This window comes from Cupressus sempervirens, chromosome 10, assembly GCF_028749045.1.
Source record: "Cupressus sempervirens isolate cs-2001-9-10 chromosome 10, ASM2874904v1, whole genome shotgun sequence".
Lineage (NCBI taxonomy): Eukaryota > Viridiplantae > Streptophyta > Pinopsida > Cupressales > Cupressaceae > Cupressus > Cupressus sempervirens.
In genome coordinates, this window is record NC_143127.1 from 99,967,084 (window position 1) to 99,992,236 (window position 25,153).

The 25,153-nt window shown below is 33.5% G+C and overlaps 1 protein-coding gene and 1 long non-coding RNA gene across 2 annotated transcripts; both read left to right on the forward strand.

The window, feature by feature from the left end:
* Positions 1-2,542: 2,542 nt before the first annotated feature.
* On the forward strand, positions 2,543-4,584 carry LOC149532773 (uncharacterized). The gene is made up of 4 exons (XM_089804781.1): positions 2,543-3,579; positions 3,671-3,741; positions 3,927-4,062; positions 4,163-4,584. The coding sequence occupies exons 1-4, from the start codon at positions 3,484-3,486 to the stop codon at positions 4,373-4,375; spliced, it is 516 nt and encodes a 171-aa protein (XP_089660907.1). The 5' UTR covers positions 2,543-3,483; the 3' UTR covers positions 4,376-4,584.
* Positions 4,585-8,101: 3,517 nt separating this feature from the next.
* LOC149532774 (uncharacterized) lies at positions 8,102-9,324 on the forward strand. Its single transcript, XR_016357069.1, has 2 exons — positions 8,102-8,817; positions 9,014-9,324. It is a non-coding gene; the product is annotated as an uncharacterized LOC149532774 (long non-coding RNA).
* The last annotated feature ends 15,829 nt before the right edge of the window (positions 9,325-25,153 follow it).

Genomic DNA, 25,153 nt, shown 5'->3' on the forward strand with positions numbered 1-25,153 from the left:
TGGTATAAGCTCAATTTCGACAAAGCATCTAGAGGAATCTTCGTAAGGTTGGTATAGGATGCAACATTAATAATGATGAAGGGACACATATTACGTTTATAGCCAAAGCGACTGGAGAAGCCACCAACAATTGCACATTTTTTTATAGCTTTAGTATAGGGTTTGGATCTTTGTAAGGAATTGGGACTTAAGAAACTAGAAATTGAAGGTGATTCATCCATAATAATCAATGCCCTCAGGAAAGGCTCCCTCATTAACTAGAGATTAGATGCCTAACTATCCAAATCCCTAGTGCTTTGTAATTATTTTGATCAACTTTTAATCAACCATATATATCACGAAGGGAATAAGAGGGTGGACGAGTTGGCTGATCAAGGAATCAATCTTTCAATAAGCTAAGGTAGATAATCTTTATATTAATGAAGATAGGTCATCATTAAAGAGATAAATATGTCGATGAAAATCGTATTTATGCAAGTGAGATCTTGCTAAAAAGATAATTTATTTTGGTAATGATGTTTAGAAAGCTTAGCAGTAGAGGATGAAGGGATCTTAGAGGAGGAAGAACCTCCATCCCCTTCTTTTATGCCTACCGATTGAATTTTTATCTAGGCTATGTACTTTGTAATCAATATTTTAATAAATAAATGCTTCTTATGTTCATTTGTACTTTTTGTGCATAGTCTTTGTTTCGTTAATGATAGTTCTTTCTCCTCTTATATGCTTTTAAGCTATAAGGTTTTAAAAATGACAAATTCCATATTTGTGGTTTTATTACATTACGAACTAATAGATTAACAAAGTAGACCAAGAGTTGTTTGGTGATTTGGCTATGTTGTTTCAAGAATGAAGTGGATGAAGGGAATTTGAATGGGCATTAGAATGTGGGAAGAAAATTCCAGTTCACACAATGCATCTCTCTTTTCTATCTTTCAAGTAACAGACAAAACTGAATGACTTCTACCCAACTCTGTGCTCTCAGTGCCTCTCGAGTTGGGTTGTGATTTTTTACTATTCTAATCAATGGCTTTGGCCTCTTGCTTATCAAAAAAAATTCTTAAAAGATTACATAATATAACTATATATTATTTTTTAACATTTACAATTAAATGAAAAAAATTACATTCTAAAAACTATAATATTTAAAGTATACAAATTTAAATTAAGTAATATTTTAGAATATTAAACATTAGTAAATCAATTCCGATTAATCAAAAAATAACTCTTAAAAATATTAAACATTAGTAAATCAATTCTAATTAATCAAAAAATAACTCTTAAAAATATTATGTTTTATAATCCATGAAATTGGGTAATAAAATTTTGAAATGATCAATTGTAGTTGGTAGAACCAAAAAGATTTAATCACTAGTTAAAATGGATAAACCATTAAATGATGCAATAGTACTTAGTTTATGCCCAAGTACTAATTAATGTCGATATGCATTCCACAATGGCATAAAGAGTGGAGTAAGCATGAGTGTGAGTGTGAGTGTGTTAATGTTTTAGATTAATGCAAGAAATAGGTTTCGAGGGGATCTGAAACCCCTTACAAAAACAAAAGATAAGCGATAAGGATCAATAGGTTTTACAAGGACTTGAAACATGAAGTTCACAACTAATCAAAAGTCAGGTTTTACAAGGACCTGAAACCAGAAAATGTACTAAACATAGTTCAAACCCAAGTTTTACAAGGACCTGGAACCTAGAGTTAATACAAAAAAAAGTTGGAAACAAAAAAAAAATAGAAGACTAGAACTAGCAACCCGACTAGGGACTAGACATCTGCAAACTAGACCAACAACTAAATTAGATCTTTAATGACCTTAGCTAATTCCTTGCTAGCCTCCGCATGCTCTGGAGGATGTCTTCTGTAGTAGAACCAGGTGCCTCAACAACAACTTTCTTCGTGCTTTGTCTCATTCTTTTGTTCAGACCACCCGAAATCTTGGCCACAACAGCTTTCTTGTGAGTGTGTTAATGTTAATATTTAACTTTTTAGAGTAAATTTCACAACCATTTACATGTCAAAATCATAATATTTGTAAATAACAAAATATACTTTAAAAAAAAATTTAATAAAAACTATATTAAATCTTCCCTAAAATTCTAGATGCAAAATAAATAAATAAAAATAAATACAACAATTCTTTAGATAGATTTTTTAATATATCTATACTAGTAATAATGTCTTTTGCCAAAAATATTACTAGAAGAAAATAATAAAATATTATATATAATAGCAATTTTTATTTTAATACAAATTAAGATTGCTAGTATATTTGTTAATAATAGTTATATTAAAAAATAATAATTTTTAATTATTAAAAGATTATATACAAATAAATAATATAGTACACATAATAATTCTATAATGTAATATAATATAAAAATTATTAATAGACTAAGATATTTTTCACATGTGAAACAAAACTCACAATTAGATTTTAAAAAATTATTAATAAGAAGTTAATTTTAAGCGATGCGTATAATTCTACTGTATTCATAAATTATATTAGTGGAATAGACACCTCACAATAATATTGAGCAACAAGATTTTATGCAGCAATTTAGATTTTGAAAGATAAGTCATAACTTTTGAAGACTACATATGTCGCCAATTTTACATGAAACATGAGATGGAGAAAAAGCCATGTTTGAAACATAAAAATTCAAAATTTCTGTCATACTATTTCAGATAAATTTCTGAATTTATCTGTCAAAACTTTCATTGAACATTGAATTTGATGGGAAAAAAAAATGGTAAAACGATCAAATCTAGAAGCCCTCTTTCAAGGGGCTGCAGAATAGGAGGGCACTTCAAAATCTCAGTTAGAATTCAATTACCCGATACTTTTATGGGGATTCAATCGGCCTGCTCCACTGTAATAATCCCTCTCTTCATTTGGATTGCGACAAATGTGATAACTGTACCCGCCTGTTGCGTCTCCGAAGCTTTCATTGCAACAAAACAATTTGGCCAAACAGTAGACGTGGAAAACAAGGCACCAATTAAAATTTTGTGCTAAGCAGTACTGAAAACAACGGAACCGTATGTGACAGATCACGTCCAGTGGAAGAATAGAATAGAATTAGAATTTGAGGGAATGTGAGATGCACATTCATACAGAAAGGAGGATGAGGATGGACCAGTTTGCCAATTCAAGCCAACCTCTTTACACGCCAAAACATTTTCCACCCATCACATTAAATTACTTGAGTTTCCAATGGAATGGCATCGTCATCTTTCGTCTTCATCCTTATCCGCTCTCTATGTTTCCGTCCACTGCATTCTGTCTGTTACTGTTTATTCCATTACCTTCGCACGCTCTTCATTGTCCGGCCATTTTCGCCGCTTACCCAGCTGTCACAAAGTTTGAATGTCTGTTTAATTAGGGGTTCCGATCTTGGGTTCTGTGCCCTTTTTCGCGAAACCCTTGCGAAGCCTGATTTTCTTCTCTGTGTTTTTAGCGGCCTGGAAGGATGTCCAGAAAGCTCAAGGTAGGCGGCCCTGCGCTTTCCAACGATATGGATGTCAAGCATGCGAGCCTTATGCGGGATTACCTTCAACTGCAGCAAGTAAGGCTTTCTAAAAACCTCGGATCTGAGGGTTTTCTCGTGTTTTTTTTACATAGTGTTTTGTTCCTTAGCGGCTCGGTCTTGTTTGCAGGAGTTTGATACGTTGAAGGATCGATTGAGCGCAGCTCAGGCGAGAAAAGCGACCGTGTTTGCAGAAGTGAGGTTAGAAATAATAAACCCTATTTTCTGCTGTTATTTTTGAAGTTAGGGTTCCGTGTGATAGACAGTTGGCTAGAAAAAGAGCTATGGTGAAAATAACTTCACACTAGAAATCTCAAGAACCGGGGTTCCATTGTTATATTGTATTGCAGAACTAACAAAGCTAGGTTTTTGGCCCTTATTTACAGATTCTTGAGAAGAAGGCTTAAGAAGCTCAAGGAATCTACGTCAATTATTAAAGATAAGCATTCGGCTTCTCCAATTGAGCAGTTTCCTTCCTCAACGTCCCGTGGCCGAAAATCTGCTTCTCGGTCTCCTAATAATGTAAGGTCGTTTCTCCTTTGAAAATTAATGTTTGGTTTGGTACGAGGGTTTTCTCCACGGGGGCTTTGCTATATATGTTTGGGTTTGATTTTGGTGTCAGAATTTGCTGGGTACAATGGAAATTCCTGTCTTCTGGGAACCACTGAGGACTAAATGTCCCGATGAAGTCACAAAAAAGAAGCCAGTCAACGTTGAACCGCTCAGTGCTCTCAAGACATCTGCCCTGAGGAATAGATCAAGTATGTTTTCCACAGCGTTGCCAGGAAAGAGGAAAATCTCGTGGCAAGATCAGATTTCTTTGCAGTGTAACTGAGCACTCCATTTAATTTGTTCGGGTATTTCTAAGGTCTCTCAAACCAAGAAACATTTTCCTGTCTGTTTACCATAATTTTCGTTGTAGCTCTGAGTTGTCTCGGTTGTAGATTTTTGATCTACACTGGCCAGTTGTAGAGGCGATTCCGTTGTATTCTTCAATTAGTAACAACTGGCTATTTATATATAAATTGTTATTTATTTTTAAAACTTGTATGAATTGAATCTTTGGTTCCCAAAATTACAGCTTCTTTGATGGAAAAAATGCAATTCGGATTCTCGTCGTGAGAAGATTGACCATAATTTTATCGAAATAAACAGGAATAGTTTTTAATGTTTTTTAACTTCCTTTTCCTTCTTTGAATTTGTATATAAATATTTTTTTCAATAGACAAATTATCCATTATCATAAAATTCATTTGGAGTAGGATTCCTGCTTCATCTGTAATGACGTAGAACCTTTGCACTAGATAAAATTTTAATTATCCATTATCATTAAAATTCATTTGGAGTAGGATTCCTGCTTCATCTGTAATGACGTAGAACCTTTGCACTAGATAAAATTTGAATTTGATTTGCAGTCATTTAGAACCATTTAACTTTACCAATAGAAGATCAAGAATCTACTGACAACAATGAACAAATTATCATTTGTAAGCCAACCATAATTTTGCGTCATATGGTCAGTCTTGTCAGTACGCCAATTATAATTTCTAGCTACCATGGAAACAAAGTGCGTATCCTCTATATACAAAATTCTGATAATCAAAAGAACAATGCCTACAAATTGTTACAGAAAATCTGTCCAAATAAATTATCACTTAAAAGTTTTTGCTACCCAGATTTGCAATCTAGATTTTGACATTTGTACTCACTTTAGTGAAGATTTGTCAGACTAATTGTAGAACAGATATACTATTGTGTTGTTTCTTCGGTTTTATTTGATTCACACAGACATGTTTGGCTTTATATGTGGGTATCAGAGACTTTCTCTCGTCTACGCCTTTGCTATTATGCATTTTTTTTAAGGATCAATAATTCAACTCATTGAGAATACTCTTTGAGTTAATCTGGTTGATTGGATTTTTTTTTTAAATTCTTTCGATGTTTGGAATATATTTGTACATCCTAATCGTGTTGCTGATTCAGAACTGAGTATCTAATCTCATCTCTAGCTTTCACTGTTTGCTCAAAAGCAAGTTATAATGCTGTACTTTTGGGCACACAGGGATTTTAATGCAACACTTTTTATCGTTGTCGAGCTTGTATTGTCTCATAGCCGTGGCTTTATAGCCAACCAAAAAACAACTCATTAAGAGGAGCTCTAGAAACAAGTTTGTCTTCCCAGTATGAATTGCTTTCTAGTTGGCTACATAGAAGTTTTCTTGTTTCATTGCATGGTTAAAATGGTGCACTCCTCATGATGATGTTTATGCTTTTTATGTTTTTCAAGTCTATTTTACTCTCATTATCTGATTTGAATATTGGAAGGAAGCACTAGTTTGTTGGGATTTCTATCTCACTGTGCATGGCTAGATGGTTCATGGTTTGCTAGCCTTATATTCTTTATTCAAAGCTAGTTGAGCACTTTTTACGTTATTACTGCCCTGTCTGTTATAAATCCTGTATTAATTCTCTGTCTGACTGTCTAAATTTCTACCAATCGCAGCATGCATGGTTGCCCAGCGACTAGGCAATAAAAAAGAGGCGCTAAATCAAATATTGAAAAGTGGTGCTAGCATTACGTAGATAGCTGTAGCAAAAATAATTAGATACGATTAAATTATGTTTTCAAGAGGAGAAATGATAGTCAGAAAAGCTGTGCCCTTTTAGAAAGAAGATATACATGGGAGATCATTTTATGAGAAGGCGTCAATCGAAAGAAAATAATATTATTTAGACCTATATTACAACCAAAAAAGATGCAAATCCTCTAAAGAAAAACTTAGAGGTTTAAGGACAAAAGTCCTTAATTTCTTCTATAAGTTATTGGATGAATGCCCATGACTTTTGTAGACATCGAGAACAATCATTTAAGGAAATATAGCTGTAAGTAGGAAGAAGAAACAGAGCAGAAAATAAACATAAGATTATTTCAGAGTTCTGTCAGAGTGGAAAGTGAATGTTATAATAAAATTCATGTTTTTTATTTAAATTATATTTATAAATGTAAAAGTAATTAGTACATTACATATAAAGTTTAAATTGTTCCTTTGAGACAAAAATAATGTTTAAGAAGTGGACATTGCACTTTTGAGTTAGATCAAGTTCATGTTTTTTGCTAGATCTATATGCTGCAATGTAATGTGCATAAAATTAAGGCCCCACTACCGAGCGAAAAAAAGGAAAATTAAGATTCCTCCAATGTGGGTTGAATTGAATGATGTTGGTCATCGCATCTTGTTGAAAGCATGGAGATATCAAATGCTATACCTTTCAATAGACCAGATTGATTTTGTTTTAACATTTTCAGGTGGTAATTGATTTTGTTCAACATTTTCAGGTCGATTTGCTACCCTAACCTTATTGGGATCTAATTGGCATTCACAAACTAATTGGCCGACTGATCGCCCTCGTGTCAATATCAAGCACAAATGTAGGAGTGAGATTGGCAGTCACTTTCAGAGTGATTGGTTGGCTGCATAGTTTCTTTTGTAAAATGTTGCATTCAATCTGGCTGTCTGTAATTGCAAGACCTTCAAATCTGGTAAACATTTTTCAAAACTTTTCTTGTATAGGATCTAGTAGTTGAGCACTGTAACTTCACACTTATCAAAATCTTATGTAGAAATTTCAAATCACTCCCATTTTTTGAGAATAGCTTACTTGACAAGTCCCCTGCTTATAGCTAAGGTTTCAAAGCCATGTCATCAAATATGATGACACATCAGCATTTTTTTTGCCGAAGTGTCCAAAACAGCTCAAAAAAAAGTGAGACCAATCATAGTGCATTAGAGACCTCCATACTTATGCAGCTGATGTGGCATCACACTATTGGTTGATTTTTTTTTTGGGAAAAATGACACATTTCATTCAATCATGGGTAGTCATCATTAGCAAGAACAACTTTAAAGTCACAACTATTAGTACAATCTTTTCAAAGATGTTGGATATTAAATCAGCAAGTGTGGATGTTAAGTTAACAACTCCTATCACAATCATTAGAAGGTGCTCAGGGTCCTCTAGAAAACAACACTCCCAAATTTGACATGTTCCGGAGACTGTAGCTTACATTGACTCTATGACTTTTACCCTTGATTTCAAAAAGTATTATTGACACATGAATTCTTTGCAGCTGCATTTCATTTTGCCCTTTTATTCACTCACCAGCTGTTTTTTTAACTTTTTAAAAATATATATATACATATATATATAAGAAATTCTGATTATTTCTTAGCGTTAGGTGCCTCTTCTGAGAGTCTTCCTGGATTTACGTTATAGAAGTTCATTGGTGTAGTACCTTGGTGTGAGTCTTGTTAGGTGTACCTCGAATGACTTCACAAGTAACATTTTCAAACAAATTGAAGAATTAACAATGAAGCATACTAGAGGAGTAAAAAGAGAATGTACGTCAGCCTATCAATGATGGACAAAGGTAAGGCATCCTATGCATGACCAGTTCACTTCCCTGCACTCAACCCTGTTTGGGCTACACTCAACCCTGTTTGGGCTACCTAGATACAAAACCCATGTTTATAAGTAATATCAGGGGCAAAAAATAAATGTGTTGCCTGGTTTATATTGCTAGAAGAGAATGACAGAATTTGTTGCAATTCCTGTGAAAACAGCCCAGGGCGTACAAACATGAAATATTCATGCAGTTGCTCCAAATTAATCTAAAGAAATAATTATCGAATAAATCTCAGCTGGGTCATTCGATGCTTTCTTTCTCTTTCTTTTTCCTTTCTTTCAGATGCCTGTTTCTACCCGTTTTCCCTATTTCATGTAGCTTCTTTTTCAAATTTTCCTTTGCTTTCGTTTGCCGGACCTTACCTTGATTCCTGGAAACATGAACGCCTGTCAGTCGTTATAACCAAGAGATTTGAGGCAAGCAAGAGACCTAATTCTCATCCATAGTTGACCGAACAAGCAAACCCTCAAAGAACAAACTAGGTTGTCCAACCCTAATTCCTTTCTACCAACCTACCAGTAGTTGAATCAACTGCTATTCTTAACAAACAAAAACCAAAGCAGATGGTGCAGACGAATTCCTCAATCTAGATGCTTAGCATCATGGTCCCCTTGTCTTAGAATTTCGGAGCCTCCTGGTTCCAATTCAGAGGGAGGATGTTAGAATACATTTGAGGAAGTCGGGCCTCGTGATCAGAGCGGAGCGAACTTGGTAGAGACCGAACTTATATTATCTATTACCATTACAAGAAGCGATTGATTCAGCATCCATTACTATTACAACTTTCCAAACTTCCCCTCTTTTCTTTCTCGGTAAATGCTTGCTTCAATTCTTTCATTCTGTTCAGCTTCCATCTCATCATCATTTGCTCCAGCTGGTGAGAATAGAGTTCAGCGACATGGTTGGACTAATGTCCAAGCCCTTGGGCAAATAAATTAAATAGTTATTATCATTTATATTCGTCTTAATTTGCAAGGCCTGATCATCTTGGGCTTTAATTTGTTGTAGGCACTCTGGGGATAGCCTTCCTCGTGAGGTGTACCATGACCACTTCAACTTCCCCGAGGACTTCTCATCTTTGATGCAAATTGGCTCTCTGCTTATACTGTTCATCCATTCTTTGTGACTGGAGTCTAAACTCTTGTGCATCTCTTGCACAAACTCTCTCCTTGAGTGAAAGGGAATGCAAAATTGATACCCCTTCACTACCTAGTAAAATTGCTTTAGATGGATGCACATTGTTAGAATTGTAAAATGCTACCAAAATATGACCATATGTATATATACCATTTAATTTATGACTCATTTTATTGTTAGAATTGTAAAATGCTACCAAAATATGATCATATGTATATACATCATTTAATCTATTACTCATTATCACTACTAGATGATATCTTCAAAGCACCAACCATAATATTGGCTTTGCCATTCATGCTAAATAATAAATATGCAGGCCTACAAGAATAAAGCCCATTTAACATGTTTGTGGGATAAGTTACCTTTTGAGTTTATGTTTTTTGAGACTTGATTATCACCCATCAAAATAATTTTTTTATGTAGAAAATAATGCCTTTTTTAGGAAAGTTACTTGCGAAAATGCTTTCCAAATGTCAATTTACATGGGAAAAAATATAAAGATCAAATCTACTGAGATGCATAGGAAAAAACAAGAATAGAGAAAATAAAAGCACACACAAGATAAAACACATGAGACAGAGATTTACGTGGGAAACTCTTTCGAGAAAAACCCACCAGCCAAGAACCAAAGTGTTGCTCTTTGTGCTACAGTAACACATACATTACATACAAATAATAATAGACTTAGGCTCAGATCGTCTTTACAATCAACCTGACTACTAACATTATGACACCGTCTTTCAAGCTCACAGCCTCAGCCCTCATAGCCCCTACAGCAATACAACCATTACTGTCAACCACCGACTTAGCAACATTTTGCCAGGCATTAGGCTTGTCCTCCCCTCAACGAATCTCACATACATTTATACACTATGCAATTCATTATGGAATTTGGTATGTCAATATAACCAGTCAACCAATTCTGCTTCACACCATAACTGTCACTGTACTGTTCATCACCACTGTACTATACGCATTGTCCGTCACTGTCGTACTGTCCGGCACCATGACACCATTGTACTGGAAACATCCATGTACTTGTGCCCTGCACATGCCTGTTGTACCGATGCTCATCGTACCGATCATACTTGGTGCTCAACAGCGTGCTCATACTCTAGTCGTACATCATTCCATCGTACGTCTTCACTGTACACAACGTTGGCAACTTCACTTCATCGCACTGTCCCCATTCATCTTTGCGGATACACATCTCTGAGTGACTCACCGTACGAGGGGAAGTTCACCGTATGGGAGGCACCGTACGGAGTTCTTCATCAACTCAACAACCTTGAATATTTAAATGCTCTTACCACAACATATAATTCTTATTATTAGTGGAAATTTTCATTTTAGCTTCATTTGATTTTTTAATAAAAAAGGCCATAATTTTTTTCTCTTGGCTCAAGACACCTTATTCTTCATTGGAAGCATCATATTCAACCATAAAAAGTTTCCCAAAGTCTAGTATATCAAGAACAAGTCCTTAATACCCTTCTTTTGAGATATTCAAAGCTCACTTCATTTGCTTCGGTCTTAGCAAAAGCACTTTCTTTGTGTTGGTAATTTGTATTGTATCATCATTGATATCAAACTTGTTTGGTTGATGACAAAGGAGGAGAGTATCATAGTAGTGAGTTGTGTGTTGATTGTGTTTGTCATTAGTGTTGTCATCAGTGACAAAGAGGGGAATTTTTGAAAATATAAGTTCAACATTGTCATTTATGTTAACTTTGTGTGAGTGAATGTCTATTTGATGTGTGGTGATTGATTGAGGTCATTATCTAGAAATGAGTGTTCAAATTTTCATATGATTTTTGGTGATGATTTTGAGTATGTGTTGATCTTAGAAGGTAAGTATTTAAAGTTGAAATATGCAGGAAGAAGTATTGAAGTGTGTACAAGTCTATGTTTTACACTTATTTACATTTGCTAGTGATGATTTGTGGTTCTAGATATAATGTTTATGTTTTATTGATAATGCATTGTTATTTTTCAGGTTAGTAGTTCAATTGTTGTAGTTGATGGGTGTTAGTTTTTGAGTGTGCGATATTATGTTAGGACTAGTCTCGAGAATGCTCTACTTTGCTACATATTGTTCCTATTATTCTTATTGCGATGTGTGAAGATGCAAATTGAATTATTTGCATTAGATGACATTTTTGGGCTAATTGTTTGTGTTACATTATTTACACATATCATTTGATGTTGACTTTGGTGGATGTGGTTTCGCGTGCAACTCATTTAATAAAACTTAGGAAGATATGTTATGATCCATTTGAGCACCCTTTAACTCCTAGAGTGGACTGCATTTACCATAGGTGTATATGGTGGCTAATTGATGGTTTTGTTGAATAATTTGGTATATGTTGGAGATGATTCTAGCATGTTAAGGTGTGGATTAAATGTGCAATCATGTGGAAGCATATATGTAGAAGAAAAGTATAAAGATTAGTATGTGATGTTAAGGTGTGGATTAAATGTGCAATCATGTGGAAGCATATATGTAGAAGAAAAGTATAAAGATTAGTATGTGATGGAGTTAGATCAAAGTTTTGAAATAGTGGATTTGTGTGATGTGGTTGTCATGATGTTGGTCACCTGAGACAATGATTCAAAGATAGTTTAATGTTTGGAATGTTTTCATTACAATTCATCTTATTGTTTTTCCTATTGGAAGATAGTGAGACCTTTTCATAGCTTGTGAACATTTGTATCTTGTCGTAAAGTAGGGAGCTTCAACTCACAAGTCCTTTATATCTTGCCCCATAATCTTGTGTCTCAGCTTTCTAGTCTTGCCCTAAGGTTGTCCACCAATTTGCAAGTCAAATCAATAGTGATCTACCTTGGTCTTGAGCCTAAAACAATATTGCATTTTGTTTTCATATAGTAAATGTGTTTCTCGCTATGTTTTTTTTTTCACATTGGCTTTTCCACAAAAAATGGTGTTTATGTGTATGTTGTTCATTGCTTTATCTTTCTTCGATGCTAAGTTGGTTAAGTTGATTGATGTACGTTTGTCATTGAAAAAGTTCAATATTTACTCAAGACTAATTCAAAGCTTTACACCGTCCCCCCACCTCCTACCTCTTAGTCTTGTAGTATGTCCTCTTTCATACAACATGTCAATGACACACTTATGTTGTTGAAATTTCTATTAAATCTCTTATAAAAAGTCAAAACTTGTTGAAATTCTACACCTTGGTGATTATACTTAAAGGAGTCATTCACTCTAAACTAGTATTTAACTTTTTGTATCCATCAATGGTCAACTCACATACCAGCATCACACTACCTAAATATAATAACTCATCTTCACAAAATTCACTCTTCTCAATTTGATAAATAATAGTTCCACTCTTAGTAGGTGAAGTCTCATTCTCAAAAAAATTATATGCTCATCTATTGTCTTACTAAAAGCCAATATATGTATGTGTGATGAAGGAAAGTAAGATGTGAGGTGCAATCACTAGGATGGATGGGCATACTTGGAAGCTCACCCTATGTCCTTTCATACATTGGAAGGATTATGATCCACTAGGTTCAAGGGAGTTGCAGTATAAAATGGATGCAAGGGTTCATTCGCTTAAGTGGAAGGTGACTATGCAAAATAGGAGGAATGATGCATGATGTGAATGTAGTTATTGTAAACCCAATACTTAGACTAGATTCGAGAAGACAAGATAAAGATTGACCATCGATTCGATTTTTAGTTTGAAAAGATAGGTTAAGGGCAACTAGGAGGGCCAAGACTATCTAGGAAGTCTAGGGAAAGTCCAACCGCTTTTGACCCAACAAAATCTTATGAAATTATTGTAAAATAGAATATCTCTATCAGACCTTGGAGCCTCTTCTATAGACGCGCCACTTGTCACCAACACATAGAAAATGGAAAAATAGTTGTGGAAAAAGGGTTTACCTAGGTCAAACCAAAATTTTAGAATTAACTATAAAATTGAATTGAAAAGTAAATGAGGAAAACATGTAAACATACAAATTAGAGGGTAGATATGATAAGATGTCTTATACCTTGATGATGTAAGTGCACTTGAAATGGGATTACAAGTGTTATACAATTACAAAACTCCACAAAAACCTAATAGGGCATCACAAAAGACATGCTTGCATGATGGTTGTTGATGCTTACCACAATGAAGGATATGGTAAGATAACATGTCATGGATTCTTTTCTATACTTGAATACTCCTTGAATGCTTGAATTCACCTTTCTTGCTTGAGATCAAGAATGATTGAGAGATATTATGGAATGATTGAGATTCCAAAATGAGGGAGGTAGTCTTTCTTTTATGCCCCATGTAGCCATTTTAGGGCTCAAAACTCAAAGGAGATTGACATGGATTTAGGGAATGCTCCAAAACCAAATAACCTCTTTGGGGTCATTTTTGGAGCCTAGTGACGACTTTGAGGGTCAAGGCATGTGAACTTGTACCATGCCTACCCAATCAAAGTATATCTTCCAATCTGAGTGGAAATGTGGGTTGGGGGTCCAAATTTGAATGGGGATCTTAGAAATGTGCGTGAAATTGAGGTGTGATAGTGTAAACCATGCAATAGGCTACACTTGATAAAATAGGGACTCTATGCAAGTGGTTATTTAATGGATGGAATAATCACAGGGACACACCTATAATTAAGAGCCCATAAAAAAACTAATGTAAGAGAGTCATATTTAAATATTGATTAACTAAATGTGTAGTGAAGTATTATGGTGTATGAAAGAATGAACATACACTAAAACGAGTGCTAAGAAAGTGTGGAATTAGACATCTAACCAAGGTGTATAATCTATGAAGCTACATTTAGTCCCCACTTTAGTGAGAGTACGTGCCTATATGCATACTCACGATAAAATAGAAGAAAAAGAGTTGAAGAGAGATGATCATGGGCAAGACTTCATAGAGATATGATACTACCAAGTTCAAGGGAACAAGACCCCAAATCAAGGGTCTTAAGTTGTATAACTACATGCAAGGGCACACAAAACAAACAAACCTTAAAAAAACTTGTGAAGGCTCCAAGTTAATTAGTTGAATATATCTTGATAATAAGAAAAATCTCAATCACTAATAGTGTATTTAGAATGCTATTGCAAGACCACAAGTGATTACACAAAAACATTGAGAGTGCACATTAAATATGAAACAAGACTCCATGGTCCAATCAACTAGAAAGTGAGTGGTTCTTATGAGATCATGGAGAAGGGGAAAAAGGGAAATCGTGAATTACACTAGCTAGAAAGTTGTGTTATGCTACATGATCCATGAAAAAGAGGACAATCCACTAGAAAACAAGTTGTGTTATGTTTTGTGATCTGCAAGACGAAATAGGGGGAATAATAGAAAGCAATCTAACAAGTTGTGTTATGCTAGTTCCACTCACCCTAAGAGAGATTGTGCAAAGATGGCGTTGATAGTCTGGCAAGTCATGTTATGCTAGTCAACCCATCTCAAGGATAACCAAGCAAATTATTGTATGCAAGGAAGCTTGCTAAAGTATCATCCAAGGAAAGTATTAAATTTGTCAAAATAATGCAAAAAAGAATTGCCCCAAGAAAAGCATTCTATCCAAAGGAGTCTACGAAAATGGTGCAAAACATTATTCCCCCAAGGGAAGCATTTTCTCCAAAGAAATCTACTATATTGATGCAAAAATATAACCAAGAAAAGCATTTCCTTTAGGAAATCTACTAAAATGGTGCAGAAGGATACCTAAGGAAAGTATTGTTTTCAAGGAAAAATACAATATAATACATGAGTAGCCAAATACAAAGCAAAACTAATGTAAGCTCGAGTGAAAGGTGCGCAACTGTGCACCTATCCAAGGTGTGCAACTGTGCACCTGTCCAAGGTGCACAGTTGTGCACCTGTCCAAGGTGCACAGTTGTGCACCTTTATATTGATTAAGCATCTCCAAGTGGGTTAAAGGGTGCGCACCTAGTGCACCTCTGAGGTGCGCTAGGTGCACAATTTTGTTTTTCAAAGAGTTTAATAAGTTTTTTTTTAATGTTTTCAATTAGTTTTGGTAAATTAATGTTTTCGGGTCATAATTTTTTCATAATTAGGGTTTGTTTTAGGTTATATTTTTCAACTCTCAAGACTAATGTTTGCTTCTTTTTGCAGATAAAAAGGCATCCTTAACTTGTTGGGGTCATAAATTTTGAGTTGGAGCTCATAATTCAAAATCGTTTACACTATTGGAAAGGAGAATTAAAAATCTAATTCCAATCCATAAAATAGTGAGCCTTTGGCTACCCAATTTTAGGGACCAACGAAGGTTTCAACTTGAAATTTTGAGCAGAAGACCTCCGAAAAAGCCAGTTAAAAAGATGTAGAAAAATTTTCAAAAAATTGTTCATTTTGGATAATTTGGATCACTTGGTCTCTGATTGGGAAGGATCAGGTAGTCAGAGAGAAGAAAGAATCAAGCAATATAGGCTGAAGATCAAAGATATAGAGGTTGGATACATGAACTAGAACAAGTTCTTCATCTTATGCAACTATCAATGACAAGATTCAACATAGGTGCCTTGGGATTTTAGAAGTAGGAGTTCAGGTCTATGAAATTTTTTGGCTATAAAGAGGGTATAAATCATCAAAAGGATCAAAGTAAGTACACAAAAGTGATCTAAAACCCCATTTGAACAAAACCCAGAATTCGTTTTCAAAACCAAGAACTTTGATTTTTTGGTGAATTAAGCACCTTGCACAAATTTCTCTCAGGTGCATTGGTGTGCTGGTGCACAGGTGCCTTGGTGTGCTGGTATGTAGGTGTGCTAGTGCACAAGGTGCACTTCTCCCAAGGTCCGCTTCTTCTAAGGTGCATCGATAGTTAACTGGTAGTTCTAAATTTAGAGTTTTCCATGCATTAGAAACACATTTTGACGACAATTTAACTCCTACAAACATCTAGAGAAGGTTGAGCTTCTATTTTTGGCATCTCTAGAGACTCCTACATCGTCTGATAGCTTTCTTTTCCTTATTTTCTCATGCTTTCTTTGTTTTAAAACATGTAAAGGCTCATGCATCCATTTAATGATATAAATATGGATGGAGTCTTACTTAGCACCAGTTAGATAGTTAGTTTGTACATTAATAGATTTGTTTTATTGGTTTAGAAGCATGTGTTTGCATAAACAGAACTTTGACTCTCAACACAACTTAAGGAGATGATTTCCTATAAATTCAAGAATGTAATATGTATTCCAGGTGGCTGCCATTATTTTGATGCAATAATAAATGCTATTGGTGCTCGCATTTGGAGTGCAGTGATTCTTGCCTATGTGTGTTATATTTTGTGGATGTATATTCATGGAATGTAATTGAGCCAATAGTTTTAATGCATTATTTTGGTTGTGCAATCTTTTAATTCTAGTATTTGCTATGGGTCTACAAATTTCACTGACATACTTAGTTTGAGAAGAGATCACGATTTTGTTCCTGCATAGCTTTTCGTCTCACATGAGTGCACTTTTCGTGGCCTTGCGATATGATGAAAAGTGAAACATCTTACGATTATTGAATTCCCATCAACGATTGCACCAGTGGAATTAAGGAAGTGCTTCTCCTATTTTCATTGGTTACCCACCAATCTTTTCGAAGGCTTAACTCGTAGACGTGTTGTTTATGTGGCTTATGTCCATTACGATTTTACTTTTCATGTTATTTGCTTAAACTTCTTGTTACCCTATCTTTGTTATTTGCTTTTCTAACCCCTGGTTAATTTAGGAATTCATATAGTTGCATTGTTAGATTGCATTCATTCAAAAAATAGAAAATACCAAAAACATATCTCTTTTGTGGTTAATTTTGAAACAGCAAGCAGATTGGTCATCTTATCTGAAATTCGTTCAAACCAGCAAAGGCCTCTTTGTGAACAAACACATTTATCTTCAACTAAGTGAATTCCAGTAGGTCGCAAGATTGCCCAAAACCTTGGAGTTGATCCTAGATTAACTTTTCAAGAGAGGAGTTTGAAAGGATTCCTTCCATTAAGCATCATACAAAATGACAGCTCAAGGGAAAATAGTTTTGTAAAAATTGATCTTCTTAAGTCGAAACCTAGTTTAGGAATCAACCTTGAAATACAATTGAGATGTTCTTGAAAGAAAGTTCTGATCAGAGAATGAAATTCATAAAACTTGATGGAACTACTTGATTTTGAAATGCTTGCAAATATGCTCAAAGTTTTCTTTGTTGTTGAGTCTTAGAATAGGGAGATCATGAATGCTTCCTCTGGCTTCTTTTTTGCTACAAAAATAATGGTAATCCTTCTTATACAAATCTTTAACTTGTTATAGGGTGAAAAACTCAAAGGAGACTTACATGGATATAAACATCCTACTAAAATACAATATCCAACACTTGATTCAAATTCTGGGCCACATCGTTGAAAAGGGAAAATTTTGGGATAGTGACCACCTAGAACCACCCTTGTCCTCTAGAATCACTCTTGTATTCTCCCAATAGACCCAAATTTGACTAGAAGTACCATTTGAACAAAGGCTACTAGTGATATATGTGCAAAATCAAGGTTGGATCAAGCATAACATGCACAAAAGCCTTGGAACACTAAACTAGGCCTAACTAAGAAAGAAATTATATAAAGATACACTTTATGACATTGCACATAAAATTATTGTGTTGTAAATCGTATTTATTCCTTTAAATGCTAAGATATATGTTTTTCAATTCAAATAAGATCATGAAATATTTCTTATGGTACTATAATTGGAATATAAAGGAAAGTTCTATTGTTTTAGTAAACTTACATTTTTTATTGAGTCATTATTTAATCTTTAAAAAAGTTTAGTTGTAATGAATTTTAAAGCTAATGTGGTAATTGCTTCAATTAAACATTTTTTGTACTTGAGGAAAATTTGATGCTCAAGGATTGCGTTTATATTTCCTATATTCATCTAGAGATGTTATGATTTCCAAATTTTATTATTAATATTTCTTTTAATGGTATTGCTTTCATTTTAATTATTAGTTAAGCTAGAAAATAATATACCCACAAATTGCATGTCAATGGGTCTTTGACGGTTAATCCTTGACAAAGAAAGGAAATGTGTTGGCAACCACCAAAGGAAGGGTGGATAAAAATAAAATTTTATGGGGCTGCTCAAGGGAACCCAGGTATATCAGGTTGTGGATGTATAGCAAGAGATCGTGAAGGTAACTTTGGTAGATTTTGTGGCATGGAACCAACAATGTGGCAAAATATGAAGCAGTTAAAGAGGCTCTAGTCTTAGGAGTTAAAATGAGTATCAATTGAGTGCATCTAGAAGGAGATTCGAAGATTATTATTAATGGGAGCAAGAAATTAAAATTGGAGTCTTGGCATCTTGACAAGCACATTAGCCAGATAAAGTTCCTACTGAAGGAGTTTGAGGACTTTAGGTTATCCCATGTCTATAAGGGGGAAAATAAGGTGGCAAATAAGTTGGCCAACTTGGGAGCAAATTTCCCTTTTGGGAAAGAAAATGACATTTTCGAAGACTTTAAGTTTCTTAATCTAGATTAAGGATGTTGTGTTTTAAGTGGCATTATGATCGTTAGCCTCCCTTTTGATGGAGTAACTTCAAATTATTTATTTTAACTCTCGGTATCAAGGACACTCATGAGGAAGTAATCCCCTACATGTGACAAAGGTTTCGCACTCATTAAAATCTCTAAGTGTGGGCTTCCAGATCTTTCAAGGGTGAGTTTTTAAGAAGGGCGGGGTCTCTTTTTCCACAAAGAAATTGGCAAAGTTTTCAGAGATGGAGGCCAACTTCACATTGGAATTAGACAATCAGACTCAAGCGTACGAAGGAAAGATCATAGTGAGGTGCTTGGAGAATTTATTTCTTTTCGACGAGCAAGAATTCATGAGTGGCATCATGGAGATGTTCACCCTGAAATATTTGGACACTTATTGGAGGAGGAGGTCCAACCTAGATATAGTGTCCCTCTTTGTGGCCCTGACACTGTTAGTTGGAGAGACAAAAGAGGAAGTACATAGGGTCATTGTTGTGTGTCTAGACCCGAAATGGCTACTAGGAGTAGATAATGTTATTAACAGAGTTTTTCTAGGTGTAGGGTTGGAAACGGGGTAGGAATTGTGGAGGTTTATTGGGGGTGGAGATTCCTTACAGCAACCTTTGGTTGTTTGGTCTTGTACAACTCCCTAAGGGGTACACCTACCAAAAGCGACCGAAGGGTGGAGGAAGGTGGTTAATTTTATGCAAGAAAAGATTTGGGTGTTGGATGATGGAAAGAAGGGTTTAATGAAGATAACACCAAGAAAACGTGTGTGACCACTTGGGGAACCATTGAGTTATCAATTGGTTAGGGAAGGATGTGATGCTGCTAGGGAGTCCATGAGAGCAGGAATGTAGGTTGATGTGTCTTTGGCAAGGGAGGTGGGCATGAGAGGAACTAGTAGGAAGCGACGATCAGTGGAGGACGACCATTCCATCCCAAATTTTACAAAGGAGGATGTTGCAAATTGGTTTAAGAATTGAGTGGGCCAAATCTTTTTTGGATGATAGGTAGCTTCCCCAGAACATGTGAATCACCTTATATAATGGGATGGGATATGTTTGTAGGTGTTCATGCCTTTGTTAGCATGTATTAACTTTCATGTTAAGGAGGGACGATAGTCAAGAGGAATTTTTTGGTGTCCACTTAACACTATGGCATATTATTGTAAGCTTCATCCTTTTATAATTAATACAAAAACTTGTTACCTATCAAAATATATATACCCACAAAATAAAAATAACCATTTATATATAAATATAATGCAACACCATATTAAACTTCATATAGTAATTATAGTAATTAGACTAACCAAAAGAAAAACCAAAAATTCATATAATAATTACAATCAATCTAATACATATTCTAATAAATGATATGTGAAATTGGTATGTAGATGAAATTAATAATTAACATAATATATCGGTATAAAGCTAAGTAGGAACTAGAATCAACATGTATATATTTTAGTAGAGATGTGTGTACACACACACACACACGTATACACATACACACACACATATATGTATGTACACACACACACACACACACACACACATATATATATATAGAGAGAGAGAGAGAGATGGGATGCAATTGTTGAGGTAAGAATCATTCTTTGACCTCAATATATCTAACTTACATCCAAATGTAGAATATGAGTTATAAATGCAAAACTTGATGATCATCTTTACTTTCTCAATGGATTACTTTTAAGTTCAAAGGTGATCAAATATGGGAAAAAAAAATATCAAAACACAATTGTTATAAATATCATTAAAGAAAAAATATTGAGGTTTAATTACTCTAATGAGATTCCTCTTCTATCATTATTCAACTCATTTAGAAACACTAATAGCTAGTATGCCATTTATAAACTTAAGGACTATTCATCACAACATGATTATAGATTTACTTCATCTTCTTTTTGTGTGGAAGAAGAGCACACTAATAGAAAACTTCAGGTATTGGAAGTTTTAAGTAATTTGTCTATTTTGAAGGCCACTACTCAACTAGAAACGTCAAGTAATTTATTAATTTTAATCAACAATTTAATTATATATATATAAAGTAGTGGCATTGGCTCTCCTCTAAACATTTTTCATTACTACCCTTTAAAAAAATATGCCTCCACCTCCTCCATATATTTTAGAATTTTCCTTCTGCAATACTATATAGAAGTTCACATTTGGTCATAACTATTTCATTAATTTAAATGAGTGCAAATCCAAAAGTTCCTCTATGTCAAAGGCTTATATGAAAATTAATACATTGACAAAATTATTTGTTAACTAAAATGTTTATTTGTTAGCTAGTGAAACATCATTTTTACTATTCAAATACAATATGAATGTTTCTCGATGAACTATATTTATTATGTAAAGAAAAAATATATTATTGTTATTACATGTTTTATTTTATCATTATTTAATTTATGAAAAATATTAACTTCTAATAAATCTAAAAATTAATGTTTTCACTAATTCAACTACAAAATATTCTTTTAGTGTTATAAAAAATAAATATCTATTAATTATATTTTCTCATTTTTATATTCGTTAAAATAAATAAAAAATCTCAAAACTTTATCATTAAATTTATTTCCCAAATTATTTTGGTATCATTTGAATTGCATATAACCCTAATGAATTTTATTTTTTTAACAAATCAATAGACTCTAAACTAAACAAACAATTATCAATAAATGTTATTTAATACCATATTAAATTCCTTATAATCACTCCATTTAGTCTTTAATAAATTTTCATTTTAATCTACCTTTTCACTCATGAAAGAAATGTGAAGTGTCAATGCATTATGGTTGGCCCTCCAAAAGAATGATTTCGAGCATTTACCATAAACCAATAACATCACAACTCATTTGCCTTTTATTTATATCTCAGTGAAATCAATTTGTTTTAGTGGAGGAAGCAATAGATTAAGAAAGTCAAAATTATCAAATTTATGGTTAGATATGGTTTTGTCCTAGGTAACAAAACACATTATTATTAACAAATGCAATCTCTAGTCATCATTAGATGGAGGAATGTGACCAAAATAGAAATGACAAAATGGCTAAATTCAATCCACGTATTATTAGAGAAAATTTTAGTAGAGCTAGTAGCTAAGTGTCGAGTTGAAAAACAAGAAGGTTGCTTGGTTGCTTGTGAGCACAAGTTCAGATTCTTTTTGGGATTTTCTATCAGATTGTGGATCTGTACTAGTTATTGTTGGATCTTGTGAGGTCTTGCATAATTACTATTGCAATTTCTTTGTATTTGGCCGTAACCTGGAAGACCTTACATCCTATCAAACCTGGAAACAAACCTAAACTAATGCAAGCTCAGGTGAAAGGTGCACATCTATGCACCTATCGAAGGTGCACAACTGCACACCTTTATATTGATTAAGCATCTCCAAGTGGGTTAAAGGGTGCACACCTAGTGCACCTCTGAGGTGCGCCAAGTGCACAATTTTGTTTTCCAAAGAGTATAATAGTTTTTTTTAATGTTTTCAATCATTTTTTGTAAATCCAATGGTGTAAACGATTTTGAATTATGAGCTCCAGCTCAAAAGTTATGACCCTGACAAGTTAAGGATGCCTTTTTATCTGCATAAAGAAGAAAACATTAGTCCTAAGAGTTGAAAAATATAACCTTAAAAAACCCTAATTATGAAAAAAAATGACCCAAAAACCTTAATTTACCAAAACAGACTGAAAACATTAAAAAAAAAACCTATTAAACTCTTTGAAAAACAAAATTGTGCACCTAGTGCACCTTAGAGGTGCACTAGGTGCACACCCTTTAACCCACTTGGAGATGTTTAATCAATATAAAGGTGCGTAGTTGTGCACCTTGGATAGGTGCACAACTGTGTGTAGTGCTTGCCCCTAAGTCGCATTTTTGTCATCCTTGCCAAACTCTTTTAGGCCAATTTATGTTTGATGATTAGTATTATTATTTTAGAGATCATCAGATGTTGTTGTACACTCAGTTTATTATATGATGAGATTACTTGGCACTCTATATTTCATGCATGTATGATGATTATTCAATATTTTCAGTTATCGATGATGATTAGTTAGATGGTTTATTATCACACGTGCTTTCTTATGGATACTTACCCCATACTGCATGTGTATGGTGTGCGTGTTTGTTTTTATTTATGTATGGTGTTTCTGATGTGGTTAAGGAAGGGAGTTGTAGTCACCTGCTAGTCGGGATCTACATGATGCACCACTTCCTGCCATTGTCTGTTTAGCTTAGAATATTGTGTCTGTACATGCGTGAATTTTATGCAGGTTGCAGGTACCGGGTATCGACTTCCCTGAATTGCCAGGATGAACGTACCCTATCGCATTATCTCAATGGTAAGAGAGGGGAGATAAACTCTTAAGTCCAAATCCTAAACCCTTTAGCCAATTGTCCTAATTGATAATTAGGACAAGTATCTGAGTTAAGTACCCTCTGAATGCATCAAATGATGTTATTTCGTGATTATAACCCTTTTTGTTTGATTTAGTATGGTTCTTCTATGATGGGTTTTTATATATTGCTTTATGAGTCCTTGATGTATTTTCTATTAATTAAGTTTAATTAAAAGGATTAATTAATGATTTAATTTAATAGAAAATTATTATGATATTTTAATATTTAATTATATTTAATTAATTGAGAAATTAATTAAATAAAAAGAATTAAATTTGGAGATAAAAGCTTTAAGTCTAAATTTAGAACGTGATAATATTTAGTTAATTTAATAATAATATATTTAGAGTTCATTTTTAAATAAATGCTAAATATTATTATTATTTGAGTTAATAAGTATTTTTATCAATTTAGTTTCTAAAATAATTTAAAAAGTGAAAATATAATTATTTTATAAAAGATTCTAGTTCGCATGACTTATGCATAAGATTAAATAAAATAAATTTATTAAAAAGATTAATTAATGATTTAATTTAATAGAGAATTATTTTGATATCTTTAATATTTAATTAATTGAGAAATTAATTAAATAAAAGAACTAAATTTGGAGATTAAAGTTCAAAGATAAATTTAGAACAGGATAATATTTATTTAATTTAATAATAATATATTTAGAGTTCATTTTTAAACAAATGCTAAATATTATTGTTAATTAAATTAATTAAATATGTTATCAATTAAGTTCTAAAATAAATTAAAAGTTGAAAGATATTAAATTATTAAGAATTCTAGATCGCATGATCTAAGCATGAGTTTAAATATGAGAATTAAATTAAAAGATTAAATAATAGAAAATAATAATGTTATTTTAATTTCATGAAGTGCACATGAGATTAAAGTAATAAATTAATCTAAAATAGAAGTCAAGTAGAATATTAAATAAAGTTATTTAATAAATCAACTTAATGTGCATGAAAGATGAATGCAAAATAAAATAAAAGATAAGAAAGGTTAATTGGAGTTAACTCAGTTGTGCAAAGAGTCTTCTCGGGTGAACGCACAATTAAGTGCCCCAGTTTGAGGAGAAAATTTGCTTATCACAAACGTTGGGGGTTCATTCTTAAAAAGAGGAATGGGAGACAACATTTGGACAGACGAATTTGGACGTAGATTTTGGAGGCGAATCTTCTCACAATTCTTGGGTGTTTGTGTGTTAGCATCAGATTCAGGTAGGGTCTTGTGTTTTGATCATTGCTTGAATTATGCAATTTGATATTTCTGTCTACTTCGTGATTGTAAGAACTTGTCTTCTCAAATTTCATTGTATGAATGTGTCAATTCTTCATTCTGGACCTTTTTGCTATTCGATTTCATCTGTAAATCTAGATTGGAGAACCATTTTAGAAAACCTCGTTCGTAGGTAAAAAGGGAATTTGGGATCAAATTGGGATCTGTGTTTAATTAATAGACTTAAAGAATTTAAATTTGGCAGGAGTTTGAATCTTTGGAAATGAAAATTGTAGTTGAAAATTCGAATGGTTAATATTATTTTCTCTATCAGATTATATTTGTGAATGTTTATAAAAAAATTAAAAATTTAGAATTAATTAATTATAAAATATATGTAATAATAAAACATATATTATTGAACTTAAATGAGAAGGGTTGTCTTTTAATAAACATTAATTATTTTTTATATATTGTTAAATAAATCTAATTTAAAATAAACTTAATTTATACATTTATTCAAAAAAAAAAAAAGTTAGAGTTTTTAATAAAAATAAAATAAAAAATTAATTAAATATTTTGGGTGGGGCGAGGCCACCACTTCCCATGCCCCACACGTTCCCCCACGACTGCTGCAGCAGGTGGTACTGCTCCCTGCGGCCGCAGGTGGACGGCAAGCCGGCGGGCCTTTAAAAACGCCATTGTTTTATTAAAAAAAATATATTACGATTTAAAATTTTATAAATCATTTAAAAAAAAAAAAACGTTTTAAATAGAATTACTTTATTTAATATTGTTATTAGATAATTTAA

Bases quoted from the DNA above. Each gene is read 5' to 3' on its own strand.
- LOC149532773 (XM_089804781.1), top strand. From the start codon at position 3,484: ATGTCCAGAAAGCTCAAGGTAGGCGGCCCTGCGCTTTCCAACGATATG. The intron at 3,580-3,670 runs GTAAGGCTTTCT...TCTTGTTTGCAG, and splicing joins ATTACCTTCAACTGCAGCAA to GAGTTTGATACGTTGAAGGA. The intron at 3,742-3,926 runs GTTAGAAATAAT...CCTTATTTACAG, and splicing joins ACCGTGTTTGCAGAAGTGAG to ATTCTTGAGAAGAAGGCTTA.